Genomic DNA, 12,266 nt, shown 5'->3' with positions numbered 1-12,266 from the left:
GTATGAATGAGGAGGATGAACGGTTTAAATAAGGGTGCAAGGGCGCGGGCGAGGACAGTCCTTCACGGTCTTCAAGATAGCGTCTAACAAGTAAAAGTCGAGCGTACCCGTAGCGAGTCTTTAGTTTCGTGGCCGATAATATAAGTATAAGCTTATTGTATTTTAAGAAGCAGTAAAGCAACGTTACTTTAGCCAATCCACCCACCCCGATCCTACATATAAGGAAGGCAAAAGTGGTTAGCGAATAGTTATGTTGGGACAGTTCTTGTGTAGAGTTTTTGAGGAGGCTTTAGAACGGAGTTGTCTAGAAAGAAGTATAAGTTGTTAGTCGTTTAGTTGTATTTGTGTTGTGGAATCAAGCTGTAATCTTTAGTTGTAGTTGTAATAGTTGTTCTATATATATATTCGTAGATTTTATCGTAACCACACATTGTCAATCCATTTTTATTACTAATAAATAGAGTACAGGTAACTCTCCTGTAACACGATAGATAGGTTCCCAGAAAATGCCGTGTTGTGTGAAACCGTGTTGTATGAGACCCAGACGCAGTACGAAAAGTGAGATTACGTTCCGAAAACTTACTGAAAACAAATTTTTTTTTAATTCTACATAAACAACTTAATTTTTATTAAAAATATAAATGTATGTACAACACAAAACAAAAATATTATTTTAATTTAATGCAACTTTAATTTAATAAATTTCTTCGTCGTCACTGCTCATGTAGAAGTACAGTGTTGTACAAAGGTTTTCGAAATTTTTGTTATTGTGTTAGAGCGAAACCGTGTTATAGGATGCCGTGTTGTAGGAGGGTTCCCGCAATTTATGAATCGTGTTATAGTGAAACCGTGTTATAGGATGCCGTGTTGTAGGAGGGTTCCCGCAATTTATGAATCGTGTTATAGCGAAACCGTGTTATAGGATGCCGTGTTGTAGGAGGGCTGCCTGTACTATCATTTACCACACCATAGTCTCTACAGTATGCTAATATATTTCGTTGACATAGAGCAAGGGAATTGTTCGTGTTTCGGTTAAACTTTAGTTAACACGTAGAAATTATTCTCTTTCAAGGTAGCATATGCAAACGTGTAACAATGCTGCGGGTGTCTGGTTAAACTTTAATTAAAATCACGAAATTATTCCTTTCTAACGTAGCATAAATAAAACGGAGTAGTCCCTCGTGTTTTAGGCGAGTTTTGGTTAATATTTATTCGATTAAACTTTAACGAAGCACTTTGATCAGATACTTCTCGGTGTTAGGTGTTTACTGTACATATCTAAGCGTGTTTGGTTTTCAATTATGTCTAGAATTAGACAGAAATGGGTTAGTTACAATTGAACTGGTGTTAGATGAATCAGATCTAGATTGGGTTTAATTGAGCCGAGCTGGTTCTCGGTTAAATAGAATTATGTTGGGGTAGGTCTGGGGTACGTCTAAATTAGACCCCAGTTACATCTAGATAACGTGTAATTCAAGTAGAAGTTCAACAGAGGTAAGAATTACATTAGGTATGCTTCTTGCCAAGAATTCCGAAATCTTTCGAAATACCTAGACAAGAATATTAAATAACTTAGGTGAAAAATAAAAAAGAAAAGTACTCTTCTATAAATTGTAAATGACAATTTTGATGTGCCTTCAAAATTACAGTCAATAGTCCAAACGATAATTCGAAATTTTTTCTTAATATTATAATTATTTTACAATACGTTTCTTTTATAAATTTTTATCATTTTATCCTTTAAATTTTTTAACAGAGTTTTAACAGATCTAAAAATAGAGCCTAATAAAACCTTATTTTAAAAAATTCTTATAGAATCATTTCGATGAAATTGCTTCAGAAATTGGATAAATCGAGGCAAATTTTTGAAATATCCATTTTTAATTCAAGAAGAAAAATCCCAATTTATAGTGTACCATCGGTATCAGACAATTTATAGAAATTTCTCTTCACGATACTCAGAATGGGGACCATGGCGACTAATGGAATAACATGTTAAATGTCAGGCAAATTTCACCCACGGCATCAAGATATGCCGCTTATTCCAGCATGATGTATTGTATAATTCGCATTTAATATCCTTATTAAAATCATTTAAGTGCTTTGCAGCGGGTGTTAGTGCTATAAATTGTTCCCGTGATATTAAAGATGTCAAGGAACTCAATACCAACGAAATTCCTTTCATCGTCCAATACTTTTCCCTACGTGTTAACCATCCGTAGCAACCCTACAATCTTTACGACTTCAGAACCATTAACAATAATTGGAAAAAGGGAAAAAATCTCGACCTACGACGCAGACCTATGTACTACCGAGCAAACTCTTTAGTAACTTCCCCTAGTTCGCCGGAGATCATTCTCCACGCCGTTAAACAGACATTCCGCCGCGTATAATAAGTCCGCCTCTCAGTAGTATAGCCACTGTGATGGCGCGACACGATGCACGCGCAGCTAGTGCAACGCGAAGAACAAGCAGGCAAAAAGAAAGAAACGAACATGGCGGGTCGCCACGGGTCGTTAAAGCCTCGCGAGATAAACGATGGGCGTGAGCGAGCACGCAAACGACCGATATTACGCGCGAAAAGGCGCTCGAGCTTGCTCGACCTAGAAATGGTTTACCGTCTAAGCACATCAATGACAAGAGAAGAATAAGGTTCAAACGAGATAGTAGACGGTTACTTTAACGCTTGCGATAAAAAAACACGTCGCCGACCGGTTTTCTTGCGTAGAGTGGCAGCGAGTGTTATTTTAGAATTAAGGGCAACGCCATGGTCGGCAATTGTACACAAGGCCGCTGCACAGTCGGAAAAACAACGTTTGTTGATAAGTCTGCTTCCGAGTTACGAGTTATTATTCCAGGTGGCGCAACCAGTGCCGCGTATTTGGAAACCAGGGACGATTTAATAGGTTACAAATGTATATATCTATGCATGGATGATTCATGGTCGTTTGTTGGAAGCAGGATTGCAAGTGAGGTTAGGTTCGAAGAGACGATATGGTAATTTGTGGAAGAAAAAAGTTGAGTGAGTGAGGGAATTGGTGCGAGTTGTGATTAGAGATTGGACGAGAAGTTTTTAATGTACCCCGCGCCATCTGTGATATCGATGGTTTATGACAGGTGTCTTCGATCGTTTCACGTCGAGTGACGTTTCTAGCACGTCGTGCATCTTGATTTGCAAGACGCGAGACGCGTCAGAAATGTAATTCTCTGTAGAGAGATAGGAAATGTTTCGTATAAATTTTGTTCGAATTTCCTTTAAGAAAAATAAATTTATGCTCTTTGATAGTAATCTCGTTATTACGAAAGAACAAATCATGCTACTTGTGAGAAACAAATTACGAGAAAGCATTTTCCACGTGAATTCGTCGCTACTGAACGAGTCAGCAAGGTTGAATTAACGATCGTCCATGGTACCCGCGAAAGACAATTTGTAGGGGAGTTTTTGCTCGAGAACTTTCGATTTACGGGGTACGAATATCATCTCGTCCTTCGAAGGTAATGAGCTGGAATCTTAAAGACGTCGTAGCAGAACGTTTGGGTGAATACGAAAGTTTAAGCAAGGTACGATCATTTAACCTTTTTATGGAACAATGACACGAATGTGAAGCGTTCACGTTTTACATTTGAATTATTTATGATATTATTGAACTGTAATTATTATGATAAACTATTTAAGGAGTATTATTTTTGAAATTATTAAAAAGCGTTATTTTTACATTTTTTTCAGTTACGATAAGGAATATTATTTATTAATGTAATTTGTTTTAAACAAAAATATATATTAATGAATAAAATTTGTTACTGTTTCGTTCTTTGCATATTACTGTATGTACTTTACACAACTTATGTAATATGAAAAAGTATCATACACGAAATATTAATCATGATTGAATTACTCAAAACATCACGTTCAAGATTACGAACAAGTGATAGAGTAAGCTTGAAAGCATTGTATCATTTTTTACAAAAGATACTCAAAATTTCAAGCTTCAATTTATTGACATACGCTCAAAGTCATTTTTGAGACACAAAAAATTAAATGATTTTTGAAGGTGTAAAAGAAATTGTTTTAATTATCTCATATCATTTTCTATATTCGATATTTTTCATATAATATGTGTATGTGTGTGAGTACATATACATGTATATGCATATATATTCCCAAATTAGATTAATCGGATAATTACTTTTTGCCTTATAAACAAATGAATCCCGTCAGTACTTTTTATATACGTAATTCGATAATAATATACATGCATATTACAAATTAAATTATCAAAAAAAAAAAAAATAAATTAACATCATACCTTTGACATGAAGAATACGTCAAACTCTGTTAATGTTCCTTTAAGAGTAAATTTTGAACATCCTCCAACGGTACTCTTCAAAACATTCACCACTGCGATGTTTAACATTAGCGATATTAAGTAATTTCACGATATTGTCCGCAAAATCGACGACACAATAAAATCGTACCAACCTTTTCAGTACCGATAAACACTTTCCACTGAAACTACGGTCGCCAGCAAAATTTGAAAATTGCCGATCTTGATTGAACGACTATTCTAGTCGGTTATGAAATGTAATCTACCAATCAGATTCTCTTACGTCTCTCTCTCTATACACTAATACGCGTTATCCACTAGTAATACCGAACTACGTTACATTTACAACAGCTTCTGCAACCATTAAGAGTTATTTAGAACTTCTAATATCTTGAAAAATATGCTGAACAATTTTTTAAATATATTTCGTTTGTGAAACTGTTCGAGAAATGTCAGATTTGCTCACACATGACATGCATATCGCGCGAATAAACGTCTTATTTCGATTTCTATACTTTTAAATTTTCTAACACGCCGATGGTGGCGCCCTAACGATATTCGATATTAAATTAATCTCGAACTGTTGAACTATGCCACAGTTTCAAAATGTCGTACACACGCCACACCTTTGTTTCCCGCCAATTATTTTCACAGCGTTATTTCGATCTTTCGTTTAATAATTGCTTGCAAACTTGAAAAGAAAGAAATATTTTTTATACTGGAAACTTTAAGACATCCTGACACAACAGAGGTAATGGCTTTTCGTACACTATTACGCATATTTTGCATTGTCTAGAGCAGCCTCAAACGAACGGCTTATCTTTGTCAAATATTAACATTGTCAACAGCCTTCGTTTTATTTTCGAGATAGGATTATTTTAAAGAATCACAATGCAACTGCTTTTCAAATGAATTGTAATGTATTATTAAAAATAAAATTATTTATAAAGTAATAATAAATTTAAAATAATTAAAAAAGATCAATTCAAATATTTTGAAAGCATTGCAGAACAATTCCTTTCGAAATAATAACTTTTTTATAAATTATTTTTTAATAATCAAATAATATTTGCAAATGTACAGGTATTAAAGTATGGATATTTTTTAAATCATTGTTATTATAAAAGGTTAAAACATTATATTCAATACATATAAAAATATATAATTAGTTAAAAGAAAAAATTATAAAAATATTTAATTCTACATAGAAATTTAAATAAATAGTAATTGGAAAAAGATTTTGATTACAAAGTCATAACACACTGATTTTATTGCAATAAAAAATTAATTGCATTGACAATTTTTAAATATAATTTCATGTTTTTACGTTGAATTGCTTAATATAAAAATTAGAAAAAGTATTGTATCTAAATACTTAATGTTTTGGACGTGCTTTTTCCTACATTATATGTTTAAACCAAATTATTTCATGTTTTTATTTTACGTGTAAGGTACGTAAATAGTGAAATTACTAGTATTCAATAAGAACAGAATTATTAACTCTCCAAGTACGAAAATGTTTAATAACAAAATGGCAATTTTATTACAAGATATATCCGATAAATATTTATTTTACATACCACACAAGAATAACGTACTTTTTGTCAGAAGAAACTTACTATAAAAATATAATATGCAGAATTATATAATACATGTATAAGTTAAATAACTTTTTAGTCTATTTAAATATAGTACTCGTCAAGTTTGATACTTCTGTACATTATTAACAGAACGTCTGTGAGGATAAATATAAAATAACGAAATCCATAAAACTTTCCTTTACAGTATATGTTCTGCATTTGGAACATTTTATCATTGTGTCAATCGGGTTATAACACAATCATTCCACGTTCTAAATCAAATGAACACTTCTTTCTACTCAATAAATATTCGTTGCTATGATAGCTGCATTCCAATGCTACATTACATAATTTATTCATCATTAACATAAGAAAATATCTAAGGTATCAACCAACATAGTTTGTGCACATCATCTTGTCTCATTTTCGACTTCATCGTTACATATGTATATTGAATCTGAAGTACCTACATCTGGAACAAAATATATTTGTGAATACATATTAGTAAAAAACAATTACATTTTCCTCCAAGATCAGCAATATTATATATTTAAATTATGTAAATATATTTAAATTTCTATTGTATCTTAAATTTAATTTTATGTAAAAAACATTATTATGTTTACTATTATTACAGCAATGTACAACAAATATACTGTCAATAATTTAACAGTAAAAATAATTACTGCAAAAAGTTACAAATAACATTTTATGTTCAGCAATTATTTACAATACTATTAATAATTGAACAAAATAGTTACATCTATTAAATAGAATTGAATCTAACAAAGATACTATTGTTGGAGGAATTATAGGGTGAGTTATAAATTTGATCAAATATCAAATATCAGAAAATTTTAAACATAGATATATCTACAAATAATAGAACTTAAGATCATATACAAAGTTAAAAAATTTTAAGTAAATAAGTAATTAATAATTATTTATTTACTTACAATTTTTTTTAAAATGTGAAACATATTTCATATAAGATTCAATTAAGAGTCACTTCTTCTTTTCCTAACAATAAATATATTTATATCTAATTATTACGAAATTTGTCATAATTTATTGACATGAAAATTTACAAGAAAACTGATACCTTACAATTTAATGGCTGTGATAATACTAAATGTTTGTGTTTTTTGTTATATATTATAAACAGATATTACTGCTGGTAGCACCTTACATGCAATTGTTTATCATGCAAAAGTAACAAGACATATTTATATATATGATGTTTATGCAATATGTTTAAAAACAACTTTGTTTAGTAGGCAAGCTTCATCAGTTTTTGTGTAACACAAATTATAATGTTAAATTCGCATGTACTCCAATCATTTATGAAACACAAATCTCATACAACATTAAAACCAAATAAAAAGACCAGTAACAGAAGTAAAATAACGAATAATGTATAAGTAAGAGTGTAATGTCCTTATCAAAATAAAATTACGCAAAATAATGCAAAATATATAAGAAATATATGACTTATAGAAATCAAGTGGAAACCAAGTGAAAAGAATATGATTGATAATCAATTTAAATGTTTACTATTTATAATAGAATAATAAATAAATAGAAGTATTAATAAAACATGATTGATTTTGCTACAAAAATGAAATATCATATTCGAAAAATAATTTATATTAATTCTAATAATTACATGAGTTAATTCGTTATTGTATTATATCTTTTTTCGTTTTTATTTTTTAAATGTAATAAATAAAATATTTTGGAATTTAGAATTTTTACTAAAAACAAAAAAATATATATAATAATTTTCAAACGTATTAAACTGATTATCGTATCAAATGGAAAAAATTTGAAATCAAGAAAATAAATTATATACCAGATTTACAGCATACTATCAGGAAAGGCCCAGTGATGCGATTTATAAATTCGTTGATTCAGCTTGCCCATTATTCTTAGAATCTAGATACTTGTCTGCAAGAAAGATGTATGCATATTATACAAAATTAACTTCATATTAATTCCATGTTAGGCCACATAGAATACTATATGTTGAATAATATACTGCATAAAAATTTTTATTTTCTACTATTTATAGTTCCTTGTCAAATAATAAAAACAGAATAACAAGAAAATAGGAGTACCGAAACATGTATATTACATTACATTATTCGTAATAATATTGACTGTTACGAATTAGATTAAAATTCTGAATTACTAAATCCCTTTTGGAATATCCAAAATATTTTAAATTTAATTATTTACTTTCACTAATTATTTTGAAACAATTTTACAAATAAACAAAATTTTTGTATGTTTTCTTAAATATTTATATCTACTATATAGATACTAACAATATTTTAACACATTAAGTGCCATGGTATTTACAATAAAGTGTAAAAGTAAATTAAAGAGGAAAATGTGCTGATTTTATTAGTGATTTAACAAAGCTGTCACCCTTTGAAAAATTATTTTTAGATAAATAATATTTCACACAAATACAAATTGAACTATAATAATACAAATAAATTATGTACATTTCAAATTTCATATTAACTTTGGCTTCAAAAAATTTTTATTTTAAAAAACTATCAACTTTAACAAATTAAGCGCCTTTACTTTCTAGAAAAGTAATTGTGGAACAAAGGGACAACTTTGTATTATTCCCCATTATTTTTCAAGTTATACGCCATTACAGCTTCCAAAAATTTAAGTAAATAAAATTTACATTTACACACACATTTTTATAGTTAAAGATGCAACAAGTTTTATAATTATATTCCATTTATTAAACAATTTTAGGCGCTTAACATGTTAAAAAAGACTAAATTGTAAAATGTCCTTACTTTTTGTCTCAAAATATGTCCATTTAACCCCAAACTTGAGAATAATTCATGCACTGTGCAAAAATAATTACATTTTAATCACTTTTTTATTTTATTTTTATATTTATTTGTAATATAACTATTAGTGACAACTGTTAAAAAATTATAAAAATTTATGCAACGTTTTCCCCTACTATAGATCTAATATAAATAATAAATGTTTAACTAAAAGTATATTTTTAATCTTATTGTTCGTTTAATTGTTAGCAATTAGTAATTTATTTCATCAATAAATCGTACATCTTGCAACTACTATACTACAAGCGATAATGTGCTAGTTTTTGTTGAAATTATTTTAGCAAAAAGTGCTCCCAATACAAAACAATAAAAAACTTTTCAAAAGAATTATAAAACTTGTACCAACTTGTGTATATACACATATACATCAAACATTAAGCTGATTAGTAGCAGTTTTCATACGAACATGCAAATAAGATGCCAAGACAATAATATCACTTCTTTTTCAAATATTCAAACACTATTTCACTTACCTGCAATTATAAGTTCGACTAATATTTTGTCCTTTTGTATATATAACGCTGTGAGGAAGAAAAATAAACTGCCAATAATTTCCACGAACATCGTAAGAAACAATGCATATTGCAAACTACGAAACTCGATAAATGCATTGTCGGCGTGATCCGTTACATGTTTTATTCGATCATCCACACTCAAATCTGAAAGAAGAACTGTTTTCAGTCCTTCCGATAACTGAAATAAATCAATAAATTTACCAAAAATTAACGACATAAAAATTATTAATAATAAAATTAATGCAAAACGACAATGTAAAACATAAATGAATAAAATATTATTTCTGAAATTATTGATATACGTAATATGGACATGAAAAAATTTGAAATACATAATTTCATAAAATGAAAACTTAATGTTTATTTTAGACTTAATTAAGTATGTATAGATATTTACCAAACCAATAAGATATGGACTTCCTGCATCTCCAAAGGTATGTGCAATGAGTATTTGGAAGGCTTCTGCTGTAGATCTTCTTGTTGGTATCACTACATACTGTGAAATTTAAAACAAATGATCAATGAAAGAATGTATCTAATTTACAAATGCGTAAGAGTGATACAGGATGAAAATCTGCAAGAGACATACCAACAATATATCTGCTACAATAGACCAATTTAAATTTAATGATAACTGTCCAAAAAATATCAATGTGTAACATAAGACAGAATTCGTATTGACAGTTATAGTTGCAAAGAACAATAAGGGTACACTAAGTAGAAGTCCTAAAGCACATATTAGAGGATCAGCTTGATGCCAATGTACTCTTAATTTCTGAGCTAAAAATGAACCCAATGGCACTCCTATTAAACCTGCTGCCATTCCTGTTAATCCAAATTTATACGCTACACTGAAATAATTAAAATAGTTATAGAATCATAAATTTCACAAATACAATAGTCTATATTTGTTAATTAAAGGCAAAATAGAGACATACTCATCTGGATCAACATTATGACCATTAGAATGTAATGCAAATCCCAACTGTAAAAATGTTGGAGCCCACCATGCTAATGCACCAGTAACAAATGCCACACATGTGAACCCAGCAGTAGAAAGCATAAAACTTCGACTAAAGAATGTAAAAATAATATGCAATGTAAACAATTATAAACATACATAATATTTACATTAATAGTTACTTTTGTAATAATGTCTTGACATCATTTGACCAAGAAGTACGTGGTAAATGAACTCCACCCTCTATCTCTCCCCTAATAGGGTCTCTTACTACTGCAAGTAATAAAATAATTGCAACTGCACCTAATAATGGAGTAATGCGTAAACCCCATTGCCATGAGCCAGTAGCTCTGAATGTTTCACCACCTATTATATATCCTAAACCGCTAGAAATTAAATTAATTTAAATTTCATATAAAAATTATATTTTGTTGTTATATAGAAAGTGAAATCTAGAATAGTACTAATATCAGTAAAATTAAAATTTACCTTCCAACAGGTATCGCAAAATAAAATAATGCAAGCATTACAGAACGCACATCTTTTACAAATAAGTCACTAATTATTGTCGGAGCAATTGTGGAATAACTGGCTTCTCCTATTCCAACAAGAGCTCTGAATAAGAGAAACCAAGTGTATGACTGAAATAATTTTATTTTAACCGTTATAGTAAAATTCTAATTGTTACTTAAGTTTTAACTCTTATTGACTAACTTTTAAATATTACCTTCATATAAGAACCAACAAATGTTGTCAAACACCATAAAAATACTCCACTACTCATTATTACTTTCCTATTGTAACGATCTCCTAAGTATCCAAACAATGGTGCAAACACCATGTAACTTAAAACAAATGCTGTTTGAAGTAATCCAGATTGGCTATTATCCATATTAAAATCATTTTTTATTTCTGTCAATACCCCTGCAAGATTATACATAAATTTTACGAATTTGTTTCATTTTATTTACCATATAACTTTGAAACATGGGTACAATTTGTATGATATTAAAATAAAATAATACACACCGGCGACTGTAAAACGATCCATATAGTTAATTAGATTAACAAAACACAATACTCCAACTGTTAGCCAGTCGCGTCTACTAATCATTCTCATATCCGAAAACATTATTCCTTTTATTTGTCTCTCTCTAGAGGTATTCTGAGCATTTTCGGCGTTCACCATAAAATAATCGTACGTCGACATATTTGGAATAACTTCGTCATCGATCATGACTCAAAAAATTTGTACCAATGCTAATTTTTATTTACATTGACACGAATTCGTTTTTATAAAAATATTTTAACCCCTCTGTATCGTGATATAACCTTAAGCAGATTTTAATTTATAATACAATTTTTACATATTCAACTGATATCACCAACATACCAACACATTTTTGCGATTTATCTATGAAATTGATCACAACAATTTGCACGATGCGATTAAATTATATTTTACAACGATGTATCTCGTAACAGACGTCATATCATACAATTCGTGCCTGCGTCACAACATGCAAGTTTGACAACTGTTAAAAACCAACATTTCAATGTCTGTCTTCTTAACTGTATTTTACCTTTTATCCGAATCTATATCATAGGAGATTTCAAATAAATATTTTTAGTGTATGATATCTTATCTACTCGATAAGATACCTTTATTTTAAAAGTAGTTTAATAATGAATAATGCATAAATATTTTGAAGTTGAAAAAAGCGTGATCTGGAAATATTTTTGTTGTTGCTAAAGAAATGGTTGACTTATCTATATTTTAAATCTCATTCGTTTCACATTCTTTTTAAACGTATAAAACTGATATGTAAAACAAAATATTCAGAACGTTGCTGTTTACTAACCTGTAACTTTTCTGCCTGCCTGTAATACTGTATACTGGTGCATATACATACATACATATGCATATTTCTTTCATTGGTGGTCATTACCATAAATGTAAATGAAAAGATGTATTTAATTATAATATATTATTAATATATACTGTAATA

At 29.5% G+C, this 12,266-nt stretch overlaps 1 protein-coding gene across 2 annotated transcripts; it reads right to left on the bottom strand.

Annotated features, from left to right (window-relative positions):
• Positions 1 to 6,073: 6,073 nt before the first annotated feature.
• On the bottom strand, positions 6,074 to 11,849 carry spin (lysolipid transporter protein spinster). Of its 2 annotated transcripts, none has more exons than XM_017898851.1 (9): positions 11,287 to 11,849; positions 10,985 to 11,181; positions 10,747 to 10,898; positions 10,440 to 10,643; positions 10,235 to 10,369; positions 9,886 to 10,147; positions 9,694 to 9,792; positions 9,255 to 9,474; positions 6,074 to 6,377 (listed from the first exon to the last, which is right to left on the bottom strand). In XM_017898851.1, the coding sequence occupies exons 1-9, from the start codon at positions 11,492 to 11,494 to the stop codon at positions 6,316 to 6,318; spliced, it is 1,539 nt and encodes a 512-aa protein (XP_017754340.1). In that variant the 5' UTR covers positions 11,495 to 11,849; the 3' UTR covers positions 6,074 to 6,315. The 2 variants fall into 2 exon arrangements, with proteins under 2 accessions (XP_017754340.1, XP_017754339.1); XM_017898850.1 differs by lacking the exon at positions 11,287 to 11,849 and adding an exon at positions 7,758 to 7,852 and having other exon boundaries at positions 6,308 to 6,377; positions 10,985 to 11,134.
• Between the last annotated feature and the right edge of the window lie 417 nt (positions 11,850 to 12,266).

The sequence above is a fragment of the Eufriesea mexicana genome, unplaced genomic scaffold (assembly GCF_001483705.2).
Source record: "Eufriesea mexicana isolate 0111107269 unplaced genomic scaffold, ASM148370v2 scaffold739, whole genome shotgun sequence".
In the NCBI taxonomy this organism is placed as follows: domain Eukaryota; kingdom Metazoa; phylum Arthropoda; class Insecta; order Hymenoptera; family Apidae; genus Eufriesea; species Eufriesea mexicana.
Note: the sequence above shows the minus strand (reverse complement) of the source record. Positions and strands in the feature narration are given on the sequence as shown.

Bases quoted from the DNA above. Each gene is read 5' to 3' on its own strand.
- spin (XM_017898851.1), bottom strand. From the start codon at position 11,494: ATGATCGATGACGAAGTTATTCCAAATATGTCGACGTACGATTATTTT. The intron at 10,899-10,984 runs GTAATATTTAAA...AAATTATTTCAG, and splicing joins TTGTTGGTTCTTATATGAAG to TCATACACTTGGTTTCTCTT. The intron at 10,148-10,234 runs GTATGTCTCTAT...TAATTATTTCAG, and splicing joins CATAATGTTGATCCAGATGA to TGTAGCGTATAAATTTGGAT.